The 21,102-nt window shown below is 48.3% G+C and overlaps 1 protein-coding gene across 1 annotated transcript in view; it reads right to left on the reverse strand.

Annotated features, from left to right (window-relative positions):
- Positions 1 to 1,937: 1,937 nt before the first annotated feature.
- Positions 1,938 to 21,102, reverse strand: part of LOC140426410 (potassium channel subfamily K member 12-like) — a 114,337-nt gene continuing 95,172 nt past the window's right edge. Inside the window, exon 2 of the mRNA XM_072511150.1 lies at positions 1,938 to 2,859. Within this exon, the coding sequence (XP_072367251.1) occupies positions 1,961 to 2,859 (899 nt within the window). The 3' untranslated portion in view covers positions 1,938 to 1,960. The remainder of the gene's footprint in view (positions 2,860 to 21,102) is intronic.

Consider the following 21,102-nt stretch of genomic DNA (forward strand, 5'->3'; position numbering starts at 1 on the left):
GCCGCATGGCCTAATTCTGCTCCTATACCTTATGAACCTAAATTCAGAACTAATTGGCACTAAATTGGCAATCTCAGTGTTACAGCGGACAGGTGCAGGAATTGGAAATTATACCCGTGAAGTAGAGATGTCCTTCTGAGTTTGAGTCTAAGACACATTGTGAGGCAAAGATTACACTGCATCTAACCTCCGGAGGGCAAGTTGAGAAAAACTTTGGAACATTCATTTCAGTCACACATTCTCCGCTCCTCGTTCCTAACTGGTTACGGCCTACCGTCCTTTGGTTCATAATCTCAGCAACCCACCATATACCATCCAGTGTTAAATCATCCTTGTATTTATGTGTTTATTTCTCAGCCCTGTTCAAACACAACAATTTGGTTGGATCTTTCCAAAACTGCTCATTGATTTTGGAATTTATATCAACTACAAATTCTGAAAGTGCTCAAATCAGAAATAATAATATTAATTCTCTTTTAACTTTAGTGTTTGTTTACTCAACACTGCAGGGTCCAGCTGCCTCCTTGTTTACCTACTAAACGTTCTTACGCAACAATACTTAGTCAAGACTTTACTTCATATGGGGAAAGCAAAGAATACTGTTGATTCTGGAAGTCTGAAATAAAAATCGAAAATGGTGGCAATTCTCAGCTGGTCTGCCAGCATCCGGGGGTGAGTGAGCCGTTTGGCTCACTCCACAACCCCTGCAATATGCAGCCTATAGCTCCAAGTGTGTGCCTTGGAGGGGAACCATCAGGTGGTATTGTTCCCATGCATCTGGTGCCCTTGTCCTTCTAGATGGTAGTTGTCGTGAGTTTGGAAGGTACTGTCGAAGGAGCCTTGGTGAGTTTGTATTGTAAATGCAGACTGACCAGTTACGTACAAATTACTAGTGAACTTTATATATGGATTTGACATTGTTTGTGCTGACCCCTGTGGGCATATGAGGACGATCCTCAAAAAACTTGATGTAATGATCGATGAGATTTATTTTAGCAAGAGGGGATCTGGTGGGGAAAGTTAAATTTTGCCACAATTTTGGAACAGTGTAAACAGCTGGCCAGAACCATTTAATCTGCTCCAGTTACCTCTTTGCCAGTCTGATTGTGATTCATTGACCTGTTTGTTATGCAGATGTTCACACCATCCTTCTTACATTGCTTTTCAGGGTATGGCATGGAGCAATATTTTCTGCGGCATATCCCGTTTTCCTGATCATTGGTATAATTAGAACCTGAAGAACGTGTCATTCCCAATAGTACCAAACCTTCACAAATGTGACCAATGCCAATTTGTAAATAAAACAAGTACCTCACTTTCTTTGTATCTGGGTAGCAGGGGCTGGCAATGTTTTACACCTCGCTTAAAATATGAAGAAGGGATTTCTCTTCACGCCCATTTTAATCATCAGGGAGAAGTCAGACGATAAAGGTTTGGGGAAGTTTTGAATAATGTAGTGCAATCGCCAACCTTGCTCTGAGTTCCTACTTTTGGGAAAGAACCACATAAACCTACCAGGAAATAGAGCAAACAACTGAAAAAGGCAAATGGAAAGTTTCAAAACTCTGGTAATAATAGATGCTTCCTCAGGAATGTACGTATTGTAAGTGGGGTCCTGTAGATGTTGGAATTTGATGTGGAATGAGATGTAATGAATCACTCTGAGTATAATTCATTCATGGGATGTGGGCATCACTGGCTAGAGCAGCATTTAATGCCCATCCCTGATTGCCCTTGAGAAGGTAGTAGTGAGCTGCCTTCTTGAACGACCGCAGTCCATGTGGTGTAGGTACATACACCCTTTAGTGCCGTAAGGGAGTTCCAGGATCACAATCTCGTTGTCCTGCTCCATGCAATGTGCTGTAGAAGACAGCAGGATGTGTGCTCAGCCTTGGAACTCTTTGTACATTTTCTGAATAAAAATCTGACTGCCCTGATTGCCGCTAAAGCTTTTTATTTATTACCTACATTCACTGGTTTCTGCTAACCTGTTATTCATAATGGCTAAAGCACCCACCCCACCTGAGAAGCCATTCTGTCTCGTGTTGATGCACACTGTCCGAGGATAACCATTGGCAGTTTCTGACAGCTGCTTCTGCAGGATGGCAAGTGACACCTTGTTGGAGGCAGTGAGGTCCCTCATGGAGATCATCTCCCCAGAGAGCCTCCTTCCCTCTCCATCACTGTCACATGGCCCCTCTGCATCTGCCAAGATGTGGTTCCTATGGATACGGGATTGTCCCGGCGTGATGGCATTCCGGCGTCCAGTGCGCATCTTTCCTCGCCGGCACCTGGGGCAGCACCTACATTCCAGTTTCTTCAGGAGCCAGTTGAGGAATTGCTTGATCACAATGGAGATGACATTGAAGAGTGAATAGACACAGCACACCCCCAAGAGTATGAATACAAAATTACCAAATCTGTACAATCCCTGATTTGTATAGGCTGCATTCTGACTGCTGACCAGATCCCCAAAGCCAATAGTACTGAAGGTGACAAAGCAGAAGTACAAAGAGTCGGTGTAATTCCATCCCTCCACTGGAGTGTACATTGCAGAAGCACAGCAGGAGATGATAATGGCTGCGACCCCCAGGATCAGCATGATGTAGTAGACAGAAGGCTTCCACCCAGCCAAGCTGGCCGTGTCCATGATGGCCGATTGCCTCCGAATGGTGGGTGGCAGCAGGCCTTTCCTCCGCAGCTGCCGCTGGTAGCATGCCTTCATGATGAAAGCCAGCAGGGTAATGATGCGCTCCAGGAAGAGGTTGAAAAACAGAATGGTTCCTGCACATCCGAGTAGGCCATAAAATATCAGAAACACTTTTCCTGCAACAGTTGTTGGAGTTGTCATGCCAAAACCTAAAACCAAACAAAGAAAAAGAGTGGGTTTTATGGTTTTGTCAAATACATTTTACAGTCCTTTAAACACGTAGTGGGGAGCCATTTACCAGGTAGCCCCTCTGACCAATTTTATCAACAAAATGGATCTTCCAGCAAGCCCTGCATGGCTGACTGCTGTACTGATTAATAACTTCAATTCAACACTTAAATTAATATATGTAAAGTTCTATAAATGTATTCATTTATACACACTGGGCTGTTTTCCAAATTGAGAGCGAACTGTATTCCATCAGGCACAGTTTCTCACTTTAACTGTTGTAATGATACACTTTCACAAACTTCATTTGTGAATACAAAAATGATTTATTAACAGGAAAATGGCAGCCTCATCACTGCACCTTGTTCCCCACATGTTCTTCTGCCTAAGAGAACTCCACCCCCTGGGGTGATTCCACACTCTCAGACCTAATTGCTCCCTCAAGTCAGATGATCCTTATGTGCTGTGTACCCTTAAAGGGACAATCACCACATCCCTCCCCCTTTAACTCCTTTATACAATCTTCAATAACTAAATTCATTCAGCTCTGAATTCTCACAAAACATTATGGGGGACTTCAAAATACGGGTGACTGGGAAAATCAGGTTGGTTGTGGATCCCAAGAAAAGGAATTTGTGGAATGTCTAAGAGATGTTTTTTTGGAGCAGCTTGTGACAGAGCCCACTAGGGAACAGGCAATTCTGGATTTGGTGATGTGTAATGAGGCAGACTTGATCAGGGAACTGAAAGTGAAGGAACCCTTCGGGAGCAGTGACCACAATATGATAGAATTTACCCTGCAGCTTGAGAGGGAGAAGCTGGAATCAGATCTAACGGTATTACAATTAAATAAGGGAAACTACGAGGACATGAGGGAGGAGCTGGCCAGAGTTGATTGGAAAAGGACCCTAGCAGGGAAGAGTTTTTTTGGTGGTATTCAAGAGGCACAACAGAAATTCATTCCAAGGAGGAGGAAACATGCTAAGGGAAGGATGAGGCATCCATGGCTGACAATGGAAGTCAAGGACAGCATAAAAGCAAAAGAAAAAGCATACAAAGTTCTGAGGATTATTGGGAAGCCAGAGGGTTGGGAAGCCTTTAAAAGTGATCAGAGGACAACGAAAAAAGCAATAAGGGGGAGAAGATGAAATATGAGTGCAAGTTGGCTAATAATATAAAAGAAGACAGGAAAGAGTTTTTTCCAATATATAAAAGGTAAGAGAGAGGCAAAAATAGACATTGGACCACTGGAAAATGTGGCCGGAAAAGTAATAATAGTAAACAAAGAAATGGCAAAGGAACTAGATAGTGGAAGACACCAGTGAGATGCCAGAGCTCCAGGAGACCAGGGGGCAGAGGTGAGTGCAGTGACCATCACTAAGGAGAGGGTTCTGGAAAAACTGAAAGGTCTGAAGGTGGATAAGTCATCTGGACCAGATGGATTATACCCCAGGGTTCTAAAAGAGATAGCTGAGGAGATTGTGGACGCATTAGTCATGCACTTTCAGGAATAACTGGAGGCAGGGAAGGTCCCAGAGGACTGGAAAGTGGCTACTGTAACACCACCGTTTAAGAAGGGAGGGAGGCAGAAGACGGGAAATTATAGGCCCGTTAACCTGACTTTGGTCATTGGTAAGGCACATTATTAAAGATAAGATTGCGGAGTACTTGGAAGTGCATGATAAAATAGGACTGAGTTAGCACGGCTTCATCAAGGGGCGGTCATGTCTGACAAATCTGTTAGAGTTCTTTGAGGATGTAACAAGGAAGCCAGAGAAAGGAGAACCAGTGGACTTGATTTATTTAGATTTCCAGATGATCTTTGACAAAGTGCCGCATCGGAGACTGTTAAATAAGTTAAAAACCCATGGTGTTAAGGATAAGATCCTGGCATGGATAGAGGATTGGCTGACTGGCAGAAGGTAGAGAGTGGGGATAAAGGGGTCTTTTTTAGGATGACAGCTGGTGACTAGTGGTGTGCCTCAGGGGTCGGTGCTGGAACCTTTCACAATATACATTAATGACCTGGAAGAAAGAACTGTTGCCAATTTTGCAGATGATACAAAGATCTGCAGAGGGACAGGTAGTATTGAGAAAGCAGGCGGGCTGAAGAAGGATTTGGACAGGCTAGGAGAGTGGACAAAGAAGTGGCAAACGGAATGAAGAGCTTGTCGTATGAGGAACGGTTGAGGACTCTGGGTCTGTACTCGTTGGAGTTTAGAAAGATGAGGCGGGATATTATTGAAACTTACAGGATACTGCAAGGCCTGGATAGAGTGGATGTGGAGAGGATGTTTCCACTTGTCGGAAAAAGTAGAACCAGAGGACACAATCTCAGACTAAAGGGACGATCCTTTAAAACGGAGATGAGGAGGAATTTCTTCAGCCAGAGGGTGGTGAATCTGTGGAACTCTTTACCGGAGAAGACTGTGGAGGCCAAATCATTGAGTGCGTGTATGGCAGAGGTATATAGGTTCTTGATTGAGAAGGGGATCAGGGGTTATGGGGAGAAGGCAGGAGAATGGGGATGAGAAAAATATCAGCCAAGATTGAATGGCGGAACAGACTCGATGGGCCGAGTGGCCTAAATCTGTCCCTATGTCTTATGATCTTATTATATACATGGATTGGACAATTATAAATTGCGTCTTTGAGGAGGTTTTCGGTTTCTTGTAGAGCAGCATAATAGTGCAATCTGAGATGCTTCCACAGGATCAATGTTAACAGGAACTGCAATAACGGGCACATTCTGGCATAGGCGATTCATCACTATTTGCTTCCACGGAGACATCAGTTATGTTGATAACAGGTCGATCAGGTACCTCCGGGTTCAAAAACATTTCTTGATGACAACACTGACTGCTGGAGTGACTCTATGCTCCTGAAGTGGTCCATGTCCCTCCCTGTCCACTTGGTATAAGAACTAGGAGCAGGCGTAGGCCATCTGGCCCCTCGAGCCTGCTCCACCATTCAATGAGATCATGGCTGATCTTTTGTAGACTCAGCTCCACTTTCCGGCCCGAACACCATAACCCTTAATCCCTTTATCCTTCAAAAAACTATCTATCTTTATCTTAAAAACATTTAATGAAGGAGCCTCTACTGCTTCACTGGGCAAGGAGTTCCATAGATTCACAATCCTTTGGGTGAAGAAGTTCCTCCAAAACTCAGTCCTAAATCTAGTTCCCCTTATTTTGAGGCTATGCACCCTAGTTCTGCTTTCACCCGCCAGTGGAAACAACCTGCCCGCATCTATCCTATCTATTCCCTTCATAATCTTATATGTTTCTATAAGATCCCCCCTCATCCTTCTAATTTCCAATGAGTATAGTCCCAGTCTACTCAACCTCTCCTCGTAATCCAGCCCCTTCAGCTCTGGGATTAGCCTAGTGAATCTCCTCTGCACACCCTCCAGTGCCAGTACGTCCTTTCTCAAGTAAGGAGACCAAAACTGAACACAATACTCCAGGTGTGGCCTCACTAACACCTTATACAATTGCAGCAGAACCTCCCTAGTCTTAAACTCCATCCCTCTAGCAATGAAGGACAAAATTCCATTTGCCTTCTTAATCACCTGTTGCACCTGTAAACCAACTTTTTGCGACTCATGCACTAGCACACCCAGGTCTCTCTGCACAGCAGCATGTTTTAATATTTTATCATTTAAATAATAATCCCTTTTGCTGTTATTCCTACCAAAATGGATAACCTCACATTTGTCAACATTGTATTCCATCTGCCAGACCCTAGCCCATTCACTTAGCCTATCCAAATCCCTCTGCAGACTTCCAGCATCCTCTGCACTTTTTGCTTTACCACTTATCTTAGTGTCGTCTGCAAACTTGGACACATTGCCCTTGGTCCCCAACTCCAAATCATCTATGTAAATTGTGAACAGTTGTGGGCCCAACACTGATCCCTGAGGGACACCACTAGCTACTGATTACCAACCAGAGAAACACCCATTAATCCCCAATCTTTGCTTTCTATTAATTAACCAATCTCTATCCATGCTACTACTTTCCCCTTAATGCCATGCATCTTTATCTTATGCAACAACCTTTTGTGTGGCACCTTGTCAAAGGCTTTCTGGAAATCCAGATATACCACTTCCATTGGCTCCCCATTATCTACCGCACTGTTAATGTCCTCAAAAAATTCCACTTAATTAGTTAGGCACGACCTGCCCTTTATGAATCCATGCTGCGTCTGCCCAATGGGACAATTTCCATCCAGATGCCTCGCTATTTCTTCCTTGATGATAGATTCCAGCATCTTCCCTACTACCGAAGTTAAGCTCACTGGCCTATAATTACCCGCTTTCTGCCTACCTCCTTTTTTAAACAGTGGTGTCACGTTTGCTAATTTCCAATCCGCCGGGTCCACCCCAGAGTCTAGTGAATTTTGGTAAATTATCACTGGTGCATTTGCAATTTCCCTAGCCATCTCTTTTAGCACTCTGGGATGCATTCCATCAGGTCCAGGAGACTTGTCTACCTTTAGCCCCATTAGCTTGCCCATCACTACCTCCTTGGTGATAACAATCCTCTCAAGGTCCTCACCTGTCATAGCCTCATTTCCATCAGTCACTGGCATGTTATTTGTGTCTTCCACTGTGAAGGCCGACCCAAAAAACCTGTTCAGTTCCTCAGCCATTTCCTCATGAAAGGGGTCTGATCTTATAGATAATAATTCTGGGGATCTAACTTGATCCATTACCAAAATTTCATATTATTCACTTAAGGGTTTTTTATGTTCCAGTTGTGATGGCTCATTGGTAAGGGACACGATTTAACGGGACAAAAGTGGAGTCCCATTTCAGACGGGTATAGCAGGGCGTTTCTCAATGCCGAAGACCCCGCTCTTTCACGGCACATTTTTTTTCCGCCGGGGCTGCACTTACATCATTTCCTGCACTGATGAGCTCAGCTCGCCAGTGCAGGAAGAGCATTCGTGGATCGGAGCTTCATCTTGACAGTACAAAGGTGCCAGCAGGTGTCAGTGGGAGTGCGAGGGTACCACCCTGCCCAGAGTCCAATCACCCAGGGGTCTCTAATGGTCTGGGAGATTCCCCCAGGTGCTGTTACGCCTGGTCCACGTTTGTGGAAACCAGTGCTGCAGATGAGGCCGTTAGTTTCTGGGCCCCATGAGAATACGGCACAGGTAAGTGAGCCTAATGGCTCACTCAAATATGTCAATCTGGATCCTGTCCAGCTAGGGTGAGATCCAGATTGTGATGTCTCGCGGGATTTCACTAAATCACGTGAAGCGTTTCAAATGTCACAAATCCCACGCGCGCGACAAAGCCATTAAATTGCACCCAAGATCTTGAGGCTTGTGTGTTTAAACATAAACACTTCTGTTGGCAAGCTTTAACTATGTAATGTTCCAAATGGAGCTGCTTTGTAACTTCTGTCCCAGACTGTCTTAGGAGCATGTGACTACATATGTCACCTTGTGGGCCGTGCCATTCTCTATTCGCACGTTAACTCTTGCTCTGCCGAGCACCTTACATTATAATGCCATTATCTGGTCGTTATCACAGTGCTGGGAGTTTTCAGAGTGTAATCTGCCTGCTGCCTTTCATACAACAGTGACTACACTTCAAAAGCGACTTCCCTGGTTGTAAAATGCTTTGGGATGTCCGGTGGTGGCGAAAGTGGTGTTATTAATACAAGTGTTTCACCTTCATGACGGATAGCCGCTTGCCTTTTTGAAAGTCTCATTGATTTATCAATTTGAAAAGACCAGACTGAGTATTCCCTTCAAAAACAGTAACTGCAGCCAAGTGGAATTTAAAGTAGCTATGTATTAAATTCAAAAAGCTGATGATCAGACAAGTATCTGAACAAGTGACACAGAATGTCTACGTTTGAATTGAATAGCTCGCCTCCTCCATCAATCAAACAGCCCTTTAACAGGCTAAATGTCACAATAATTGTTTAAGATAAGCTGAAACATGGGCCGGGATTCTCCCCTACCCGGCAGGGCGTGAACCACTCCGGCATCGGGCCGCCCTAAAGGGCCAAGCACTCACCATGAGGGGCTAGGCCCACGCCGGAGTGGTTTCCGCTCCACCGGCTCGTGTGTAAGGCCTTTGGCGCCACGCCAGCCGGGGCCGAAAGGACTTCGCCGGGCGGCCGCTGACATCATCCCCGCGCATGCGCAGGGGCGTGTGTCTCTTATGCGTCGGCCATCGCGGACGCTGTGGCCGAGGTGGAAGGAAAAGAGTGCCCCCCACGGCACAGGCCCGCCAGCGGATCGGTGGGCCCCGATCACGGGCCAGGCCACCGTGGGGGCAGCCCCCGGGGCCAGATCGCCCCACGCTCCCCCAGGACCCTGGAGCCCGCCCGCGCCGCCTAGTCCCGCCGGTAAGAGAGGTGGTTTGATTCTCGCCGGCGGGACAGGCATCACAGCAGCGGGACTTCGGCCCATCGCGGGCCGGAGAATTGCCGGGGGGGGCCGCCGACCGGCGTGGCGCGATTCCCGCCCACGCCGAATATCCGGTGCCGGAGAATTTGGCAACTGGCAGAGGCGGGATTCACGCCAGCCCCCGGCAATTCTCCGACCCGGCGGGGGGTCGGAGAATCCCGCCCATGGTCTCTGTGAGTGAAGTTGATTTTAATTTTTTGTGTGTTTTGGCTGAGTTAAAGCCAATATGAATTGAATCTTTGACATAAATGCTTCATTTTCCAAAATGATTCCTTACATGGAAGCTAAGGGCAGGGGTTTCTGGTGCCACCCGCCTCAGGACCAGAATTCCCGCCCAAAGCTAATGGACCGGTTTGCGATGCAACCGGCCCGTTCCCGTAGGTGAAATCAGGATCTCGCCAGAGCGTGGCAGGAAACCAATTATCAGCACTTAAGCCCCATTTCCATACAATTAACGAGAGCCAACCCATATTCACCGGCCTCCCGTTGTTCATTGGCCTTCCCAGCGAGTGCTCACGCCGGCGCCGATTAGTACTCCTTTTGAAAAACGTGAACCTCCGGGGGGGGGGGGGGGGGGGCTTCAGTTGGGAGCCATCTTTGCTCACAGGCATCACAGGCAAAGAGACCGGGGATGCTGGGATTTCCAACCCCAGTGCTCAGCGGGGTGGGGGACCCTCGGCTGGGTTGGGTGACCCACTGCAGGGCTGGGTCACCATGGGAGGGTGGCGGGGGGGGGGCGCTGGGTGGGCAAACGCACTTGACACCACCATGCCAACCCCTGGATTGTGTGCACCCATTCCTGAGGCAACTTTTGTCCCTGCCGGTCTGCCCCACGAACCACCCATAATCCCCATCGACTACCGAGGCCTCTGGCCATGCGGTTGAAGGCAATTGCTAATAGAGAATTGGCAATTGTGCTAAAGTGAGCACTTCACACATCCCAAGTGGATTCCCTTGGGTGGGTGGGCCATGTAGCATGTGGGAGTCATTGCCTAGCCTCCCAATCACAACTTGATACATTGATACTGTGCTTGAAAACTGCGGGAGGCACTACCACATATGCAGCAGCCAATCTCCGAACACCCAGGGGATGGGGCACAGCTCCTGGGACATGTCCACAGCCGGAGGGTGGTTGAGTGCCACGGGGAGTGGGAGATGCCTGGAGAGTTTGCCAAGGGTTTGGAGGACGGCCCGCATCATGGAAGAAAGTGACAGAGGCATCATAATGGTTGTGCACAAAGATGTTTATTCTGTTTGACAATACCCCACCCTCCCGATGGTGCCGCCCCTCCCCCACGCCCCTCACCCCCTACCTAGCCCCTCACCCCAACCCCCTCCCTCGGTGCCTTCAGTGATCCTCGATGTGCTTGGCCCTCCTAGCTCTACCACTACGTCTAGCTGTGTCCCCAGGATGCACATCTGAGGAGGAGGCAGCCAGCTGCTTACCTCGCCCTGTGGCCTTCGATGCACCTGACGGAGGTCCTCTGAGGGCTTTGAGGCTGGAGGGCCCCGGCTTATTTGTTGGTGAGGATCCACCTGGCTCCACCGGGTGCACAGCCGTGGCACTCTGTCCCGTGTGAAGACTGTGAGATGCAGAGTCATCAGAGGGGTGGAACGCGTTGGAGCTGGTGGCCCTCCATGGGAGGGTCCGAGTTGGCGCTCAGGGCACCGTCCTCCTGGCCGGTGCCCATAGAGCTCTGGGGTTCACCTGGAGATGGAGAGGCAGCTGGTTTGAGCCCTGGCTGCCCCTGCATCGCCTGGCTCTGCCATGGTCCGCACCATCGTGCCGACGCCCTCAGCGGTGCTCCTCAGTGATTGGGCCATGTCCTGCAGTGCCTCGGCAATGCCAACCTACATCTGGGACAAGCTCCGCAGTGCCTCGCCCATTCGCACCTGAGAGCGGGACGTGTCCCGCAGAACCTCATCAAGGTCACCTGGTACTGGGTGACATCCCCCAGCGAGGCAGATATTCTGTCGAGACCCTCAGCCATGGCCGTCGCTGACTGCACACGCCTTGGACACCTTCACTAATGATGCCGATGTCAGGCTCTCCATTGCGGTCGCCATGCTAGCAGTCTTAGCCTCGGTACATTGCCGGCGACACCCCCTACGTCCGTAGCGTCTGGGATTCTTCCAATCGGCTAGGGATCTGCTGGCGTGTCGCTGACACCTCCCTCTGAATGTGCCGGCTGCACCCTATCATCTCCATCAGCTCCTGAATGACCTCTTCCACAGGCTCAGCATCAGGCCAGCTGGGTCCTGGAATCCAGCAGCCCTCCGACTGCAGTCTCGGCTGGGGGTTTCTGCCTCCACCTGATGTACATTAGCAGCAATGTGGTGCTCACCAGACTGTGGCCCAGAAGCCACTAACATATCCCACCGAGGTGTGTGTTTCTGTGCTGGTGGATTGTGGGGATGACAGCTGTGACGCTTGGATTGTGGCGTCCCCGGAGTTCTTCTCCGAGGTGGACTCTTGGGAGACTGGATAGCATGCTGCCCAGGTTAGATTGGTGCCGTCAGTCGGAGGACCTGCAGGAGAGTGGACATGTGGTCAGTGGGAGATACAGGTCAGTCAGTAAGGCAATAACAACTTGACAGTTCCCCCGGGTGGAGCCGGGTGGTTCCTCACCTCTGCGGCATCCGCCAACGTTGGTGACCGCTCTGTCCTCAGTCTCACCTGTCACCTACAGGGCACGCTCCACGAAGGCGGTGAGGATCCTGATGTCTGGCACACCACCACCAATCTGGGCCCACTCCCGATGATTGTGGGTGAGCTTCTCCTGAGCGGAGAGGGCATCATTAGCCACACATGTGTTTCACAATGGTGGTGGTGGGGGTGGGGGTGGGGGGAAACCCACACAGACATGGGGAGAATGTGCAGACTCCACACGGGCAGTGACCCAAGCCGATAATCGAACCTGGGTCCCTAGACCTGTGAAGCAACTGTGCTACCATGCCGGTTGGGGGGGGGGGGGGGGTTTGAAGGGGGAGGGGGTGAAGGAGGGTTGGGGTGGTTGAAGGGGTAGGCGGATGGAGGAAGAGATGTGGGGGTTGAAGTTGGAAGGGGGGGACACACCCTCCTATGTGGGGTGGGTAGAATTTTCGGGGCGTGGGGGGCATGGGTGTCTACTCACTTTGGCTGCCCGGTGTAAATCATTGACCTTCTTCCTGCACTGTAGGCCAGTCCTCCTTGTCACACTCCCCCCAACTACCACCGCCACCTCGGCCCAGCCGCCACTGGCTGCCCTATGGCTGACCCTCTGGGGCCCTCGGGAGAACGGGACATCCCTTATGGCCTCCACAGAATCTAGCAGCCTGCCCAGGTCTGCATCCCCGAATAATGGGGCCGGTCTCCTAGGCGCCATTGCTGCGAGCTGACTGGGGTTGGCTGAGCAAGTGCAGCTTATGTGATGCTCGACCTTGTTAGGAGGGGGCTAGCGAGCGCGGTGCCGGCGAATCAGCTGGTGAGCCGCCATTTGTGGCGAGAAGCCCGTGAGGCCTCGTTAAGTGGACCAATTAACGTTGAATAGCGTTGATGGCCTCGCTGGGCTGAGCGCGGGGAAGCTCGCGGGAATTCCCGCTCACTACCACACTTAGAAATCTCCCCGGAGAATTGCGCCCTGTATTTATGTCCCCTTGTCTTGCAATTGTGGTTTGAGTGAAAATGTTCTGAGAAAGAATGCTTTAAGAGTAGATTTACTACAGGAACGTCATGACTTCCCCCTCACTGTGAATGAGCTGAAAACTTGCAAAAACGATTATTCCAGGGAGACTTGAATTTCCCTCAACCTGCCAACAGTCTAAGATTGATTATATCATTTGCACAAAAACAATCCTCTGTTACAAGATGACTGAGGTCACATCAATTATTAAAAAGTATTTTCATTCTTGTTCAAGAATCCATGCGGTTTAATTGAAGCTTGGGTGTCGTGGACATTGCTAGATGACAATAACTAGTCTTAAGCATCTTGACATAATTGCGTATTAAGGCAAGTCCAAAGGTGAACTATTGCCAGTGAAATTACCATTTTAAAGAGTATACACTAGTTAGTCTCTCTGCCATATTGGCAGCAGTAACACGGTAGCAAAAATCACACTTAAAGTCACTGGCCTTGTGTGGCGCACAAAGACTCCGTGAGACAAATAGAGTGAAGTCGATGAGGCTTTATTAAGCGTGTCTGTTCCCCAGCAGCCCGTTGGTAACTGGCCTGCGGGGGAAGGCACCGGCTTCTTATACTTCGCCTTCAGGGCGGAGTATGAGGTCAACGGCCAACCAGGACCCGGGATCTGTCAGCCAATGACATTAGGGCTTCCAGTCCCACATGACCCCCAATACATACTACCACACCTTGATTTTGCAGGGACGTTTAATGTCGAGTTGTGAGTGTTGACCGTCATTATCCCTCTGAGACAAACCAAAACGTCTGGCTTTACCGCAAGTGCAGATTAACACAAAAATCCTGAAATTATGGTCTGCCATTCACTACTCTGCAACAGGCTGTGCCGTGGGGTACCCCTTTCCCCCACTCCAACCAACCACCCAGAACCAACAAATCAGTGGATGTGGCAAGAACATCATCTTTTCTGCTCTCATATTCCTGTTATGAACTCATTAAAAGATTACACCTCATTCCATCAAGCATAACTATTGCTGAAGAACTGATCTGGCCTGAAATAATAATGCTATATTTGTGGAGTGTTGTTAAATGTCTCGATTGTGATTCTTTAAAAAAAATTTTTTTAAAATAAATTTAGCGTACTCAATTCATTTTTTCCAATTAAGGGGCAATTTAGCGTGGCCAATCCACCTAGCCTGCACATCTTTGGGTTGTGGGGGCGAGACCCACGCAAACACGGGGAGAATGTGCAAACTCCACACGGACAGTGACCCAGAGCCGGGATCGAACCTGGGACCTCAGTGCCGTGAGGCAGCAGGGCTAATCCACTGCGCCACCATGCTGCCCTGTCTCGATTGTGATTGATTGCCAAATTTTCTGAATTACTTTTTTAAAATAATTGATTTTTTTTTTACAGTTTTTCATATTTCAGCTTCCACATTCACTCTGTCTGTACATCCCAACCTTTATTTTGCTGTAGGTAATTTTTGATAACAGCAATTTCATTTCAGTGTTTTTCATTTCCTGGTTGGCTGTCTGTGAGAATTCTTTAATGTTATTGGCTGCTTGGACAACTTGAGAATATCACAGCAGCTCCATGCGGGAAATCCCATTTAAAGAATGCCGCAATCAATTACACACAGGGAGATCGCAAAGCCTCTCAGTGAGGCTTTTGCTCCTGACTGTAAAATCCAGGCCATTGTATTTTAATGAGATTAATATTAAATTTTTGTAGGAGGTGATGGATGTGAACGGCAGCAATGTGATTACAAGCGTTTGGCTTGAATTGGAGTTTAACACTGAAGCGTGGTTGACTTTCAGCTATTTGATTGCCTGAATTGTCAATTTATTATAGCAGGACACTGAAAACAAGTATTGTGGAAAAATGCACATGATATGGGAGTTTCTAGAAACCATTGTGTTCACAGAGCCCAGAAGTGTAAGAAATGTCACCAGCCGCATTTCTCAAACTCCAAATGACTTGGAAAATTGCAAGCATTGAGGGACAAGATAGAATCTTCCGGTAGTAAGTGATGTGCTGCACTGGATCGAATATTGGCTAGAAACCAATAAGCAGAAAGTGGTTGTTCATCGAGTTAGAGCTGCTTGGAGACCAGTCATCAGGGTTGTCCCACAAGGATCAGCATTAGGACTTTTGTTATTTATTATTTTCATTAATTACGGGGATATTGTGTTGGGTGAATTATCTGCAGGTTTGCTGACAATACCAAGATCAGTGTGAGAGTTAGGACTGATGGGTTTCCTAGATTTCTACAAGACGACCTGGAGACAAGACTCCAACAAAGCTCTGTTACCCTTTTACTTGAAATACTGAATGTACATGCAGTCTTCAGGGAAAAGAATTAAAGGCAGTGGGGCAGGACAGAAAGCTAGGCATTTTAGTGCACCAGTATCTAATGATTCAAGAACAATGCTGTGAAATAATTGCTAAAGCATGTTTGGGTATGTTTACAGGAAAATTAACTCTCAATTAAAGCATGCCATTTTGTCCTTGTATAAGACCTTGGCTAGGCCTCAATCCATATACTGTGTTCAGTTCTGGTCTTTGAGGCTTTGGATCGGGTGCAGAGGACCACGGATTACTTCCCAGTTGCATCTTCAGTTATCAAGATAGGCTCAATAAAGCTGGGTCTCTATATTTCAGAAAAGTTCAGATTCGGAGGTAACTTAGATTTGCATGAAGCGTTGATTGCGTTGGTAGAACATAATTATTTCTACTAAATAGGTTAGAAGACCAGGAATTACTCTCAGTAGTTAAGCAAGGGCAGAGCTAGGTTAGATATTTGGAGTAAACATTGGTGGAGGGAAACAGAGTGAATGTTTCAAGTCAATAAGACTCTTTTTCGGTTCTGCCAGACCTGCTGAGCTTTTCTGGCATTTTCTGTGTTTATTCCTGGCTTCCAGTATCTTCGATGTTTTGCTTTTACTTAAGTGTTGGGAGGTTCATTTTTCAGAGAATAATGAACACGTGGAACAGGTTTCTGGCTGATATGGTGCGAAGGTTGATTTACTGAATTTCTTCAAGCGAGAGATGAAGCTGTTTCTGGCTGGGGCGGAGATCATCTCGTATTAGATGTTAATGGGGTGGTGAGCTGAAGCAATTGGCCAAAGTCCAAGAGGTAACACAGGCATTTGTCCCTATTAGAGAGAGACAAATGGGTTATATGGCTTGAGGGACACAGCTCTGCATCGAGCATGGAGCAAGGCAAGGAGGCAAGCTTCCAGGAACTGCCACAGCCAATATAGGGATTAAAGACGTGCAGTTGGCGTTATCTATCATCACACTCTGGCTATCCGGGCTGACTGACCTTCATCGTTGGCTTACTGAAAAAAAATAGAAGACATTGGCAATACTTAACAGGTCTCGCAACATCTGTGGCGTGAGAAACTGAGTTTTCTATCCTCGACCTCGGTCCTGCTGACTGGGAGGAAAGGTACATCCAGAACCCACAAGTACCAGCAGTGGGACACAGAGGGCGATTTTTGAGGAAATGGCCGATTGTGGTTTTCCCACTTAGGGATGAAGGGGGCGCTCCAGCCATGCAAAGCAATTGGAGGCCCTCCAGCACTGAGAGATCGGCTGTCCCACTGTCCAAGCTGGGAGCGTCGATGTTGGGAAGGGACACCTAAAAATTTCCATTGAAGATATTTTCAAAGGATATAAATGAAAAGTGATCAGAGTTGTCAACCTGTCTGCAGGACAGCCTCTGGCAATTGTGGCTAGGGATGGTGGGGTGGGGGTGAGGAGTTGGGGAAGGGGGTTGGATTATCTTTCATGGATTTTCAACTTTTACAGATGCACCATAGAAAGCATCCTATCTGGCTGCATCACAGCCTGGTATGGCAACTGCTCGGACCAGGTCCGCAAGAAACTACAGAGAGTCGTGAACACAGCCCAGTCCATCACACAATCCTGCCACCCATCCATTTACACCTCCCGCTGCCTGGGGAAAGCGGGCAGCATAATCAAAGACCCCTCCCACCCAGCTTGCTCACTCTTCCAACTTCTTCCAATGTGCAGGAGATTCAGGAGTCTGAGAACACGCACGATCAAACTCAAAAACAGCTTCTTCCCCACTGTCACCAGACTCCTAAATGACCCTCTTATGGCCTGACCTCATTAACACTACACCCTGTATGCTTCATCCGATGCCAGTGCTTATGTAGTTACATTGTATATGTTGTGTTGCCCTATTATGTATTTTCTTTTTTTCCCTTTTCTTCCCATGTACTTAATGATCTGTTGAGCTGCTCGCAGAAAAATACTTTTCACTGTTCCTCGGTACACGTGACAATAAATAAATCCAATCCAATCCAATGAGGGAGTACTGAAGGCCCGTTCTGCCATGGAGACGTCGTCTCCATTCATCAGCTGGGCTATGGCCTTAGTGGGCATGCTGACTAGAAAATTCAAGTTAGTTTTATTAATAATAATAAGAATCTTTAGTAGTGTCACAAGTAGGCTATCCCACGCAGCCACAGGGAGAACGTGCAGACTCCGCACAGACAGTGACCCAAGCCGGGATTCGAACCTGGGACCCTGGCACTGAGAAGCCACAGTGCTAACCACTGTGCTACCGTGCCGCCCTAAGAATGGATCTATTAGGCCCTTAATCAGCTTAAATGGCACCCTCCTGTTTGTGGCCTGGTAACTATAAATTGCCTTCTACCCGCCTCTGGCCCCGACTCTACAGTCAAACAAAGATTCAGCCCACCATTTTGAGTTGTTAATGCTTCCTCAGAATTGATAAGTCCACTGGCCTCAGCTGAAGGTTGTTAAAACCTTGCTAATGCCAATTTGGCTGTCAAAGTCAGCCCCTATGGTTTTTAATTTAACCCCAAACCTCTTTGCAGTGACAGATCTTTAATTAAAAAGGAATGGGGACACTTTTGGCATCAGTAAATCAGATATTCTGATTCACTTCTTTCACTAAATAGTCTGGTCAAGATTTTAGAATTTAAGTGGTGAACTCAGTGCAGGAGAATTGTGTCTACATGGTTGAAGGATTTCACAAAGAGCAGAATGTTCCTACTTGCTTTTCTGCTTGAACAGCACCAGTATATTTCTGTACAGGGAGTCAATAATCCCGAACTGCATTTCCTACGCCTAACCACATTATTTGTAACATTTCTAGTAATTGCGAACATCGCAGTGAAGCAGTTCCTCGGTTTTGCCCCTGTGTCTCTGGAGCCTGTGACATTCTGAGGCAACCGTACGGGCAGATCAGGCTAATTGATGCTTCAATTTGCTGGCATTACTCAGGCCCAATAGCTGAGGTAGAAGAAAGAGAGGCCTGAATTTATAATGTGGCTTTCGTGACTTCAAGACATCGTAAGATGGTTTACAGCCAATGAGATGCTATTTTGAAATGTATTCACTGTCGTGATGTCCGCAGCAGTGAATTTGCACAGAAAACTCCCACAAACAGCAATATGATAATGACCAGCTCGGTGGGGGGGGGGGGGTGTTCTGTGGGTTGGTGAGGGTGGTGGGGCCGTGTTGTAGTGGTGGGGGGTTGGGTTTGTGGTGGGGGGTGTTGAAGGGGTTGGTGGTGGTAGGGGGTGATTGGGGTGGTTGGTGGTAGGGGGGGTTGCTGCGGGTGGGGGGGGGGGCTGGTGGTCCTAAGGGATGCTTGGGGGGATGTAGGGGGGTGGAGTGGTTGGTGGTGATGGGGGAGTGGGGGGTTTGGTGCGGGGTTGGTGATAATGGGGAGGTTGTTGGTGGTGGGGGTGAAGGGGTTGGTTGGGTGTTTGGTGGTGATGGGGCAGTGGGGGGTTTGGTGAGGGGGTTGGTGATAGTGGGGAGGTGGGTGCTAGTGGGGGGGGGGGAGTTTGGTGCTGGTGGTGGTGTGAGGGTAGTTTGGAAAACTTCCTTATTGCCCTGTTCCTGGGCCTAACCAAGGGGGTCATTAACAGGCCCAGGCAGTGAGTGGTTGAGGGGGTCGATCAGCATGGCAGTCTGCCCTCTTCAGCAACTCCGTTTGTGTCCAGGTGTCCCTGGAGAGGAAACACGTGGGGCAGGATTCTCCGACCCCACGCCGGGTCAGAGAATCACCGGGAGGCGGCGTGAATCCCGCCCCGCCGCTCCAACGCCGGCTGCCGAATTCTCCGGCGCCGGTTTTTGGGCGGGGGTGGGGATCACGCCATGCCGGTTGGGGGCCATTGGCAGCGGCCCCCCCCCCCCGTCAATTCTCCGGGCCACAATGGGCCGAGCGGTCGCCCGCTTTTGGCCAGTCCCGCCGGCATGAAATGGACATGGTCCATCCCGGCGGGACCTGGCTTGGGGTGCGGCTGGCGGAGTCCTCGGGGGGCGCGGAGGGGATCCAGCCCCCGGGGGGGGGGGGGCCACCACGGTGGCCTCGCCCGCTATCGGGGTCCACCGATCTGTGGGTGGGCCTGTGCCGTGGGGGCACTCTTTCCCTCCGAGCCAGCCTCTGTAAGGTTCCGCCATGAACGGCGTGGAGAAGAAGCCCCCCTGCACATGCGCAGGAAACATGCCGGTGGCTCTGCGCATGTGCCAACACTACCGGCACCGGCCTAGCCCCCGGCAGTGCGGAGGATTCCGCAACTTCCAGGCGGACCGATGCCAGAGTGGTTCGCGCCGCTCTTGGCGCCGGCATTGGGCCGTCCCGCCATTTGCGAGAGAAGCCCGGCCGTGGTGTCTCCCCGTATTACTGCTGAAAAAATAAAGGGCTGTCCTTTGCATGGTCAGGTTTTGATAGATTTTGAAAGATGCCATTCCATAAAGCACTATAATAGATTGCATAAAAGACTGCAGAAAGTCAATTTGGAGATTCCTTATTCAGGGCTCACATTTAAATTGTTGGATTGTACTAAGGTATTGCAGTTGGATGGGCTGCTGGTCTTAGTTCAATTCTCAGAAAAAGCCACCCCTTTGGGTCAACATTTGCTGCTTTAAAAAAAAATCCTGGGGAAACAATCAATCGGGCAGCACGGGTACTACGGTTTCACAGCGCCAGAGTCCCAGGTTCGATTCCCGGCTCGGGTCACAGTCTGTGCTGAGTCTGCACGTTCTCCCCGTGTCTGCGTGGGTTTCCTCTGGATGCTCCAGGTTCCTCCCGAAAGAGGTACTGTTAGGTGAATTGGACATTCTGAATTCTCCCTCTGTGTACCCGAACAAGCACCGGAATGTGGCGACTCAGTGTTTTCACAGTAACTTCATTGCAGTGTTAATGTAAATCTACTTGTGACAGTAAAGATTATTATTTTTTTTAAATTGCAGCTGCTTGAGGGTGGAAATGGAACATTCTGCAGTGTTACAAAGGATGCAGGAATCTTTGAATGCAGTTTTTCAAGATAGGTTACAGACAGTAGGAATTAGGCTGAAGACATTATTAGCACATCTGGATAATGCAGCAGGTAGCAGGATTGGAGTAGCAATTATAGATGAATGAAACCCAGGGATACCTGGGGAACAGTTAACAGGTGCTCCAGATGTGACTCAAGGTATTATGATGTGAGGAACAGCCAGGGACTTGAAGCAGCGCACGACACACAGAATTTGGAAATTAAAGATGATGGGAATGATCAGTCTGAGGGAATTGTACTAGTCGCAAGAAACCTTAGTCAGTAATGAGTGTATTAGTTGCAGATTCATTTAATTGCGCCATGTGAGAAAAAGATTGCACCTCGCCAGCATATGGAACAGTTGGTTTCTTTAGATTCACTCAATAGTAAGGATCAAAGTAAGGTGAAGAAATAAAGTTGTATTTGTTTCAGGCTAGAGGATGGTAGTGATATCATGGTTGTGTTGTAATTCACTGACAGACCACTAGGAGTCTCATTAGTATATAGGTGAATGTCAGGTGACCTCAGACTGACTAGGGAGCTGGGAGAGAGGTTGCTTGTGCATGTCCATACTGTTATTCATCTGTTGTTTTGTATATTATTGATCCATAGTTAATGTTAATAAATCGTTTATAGTTTTAGCTAAAAGTGTTCTTATAATATAAATAAGGCCATCCGACAAGAACATTACATGGTACCAGGGTTGGATGGCATTAAAGACTGGGAAAAAACTATCTCCAAGCCTGCCATGAGGTCCACAAAGATTTGAAGATTTTGCAGACTGCACAAATGAACTACATGGAGTCATTGAAGCCATCAACGAGTCTCAGATTTCATGGTAATGTG

The sequence above is a fragment of the Scyliorhinus torazame genome, chromosome 1 (assembly GCF_047496885.1).
Source record: "Scyliorhinus torazame isolate Kashiwa2021f chromosome 1, sScyTor2.1, whole genome shotgun sequence".
Taxonomy (NCBI): Eukaryota; Metazoa; Chordata; class Chondrichthyes; order Carcharhiniformes; family Scyliorhinidae; genus Scyliorhinus; species Scyliorhinus torazame.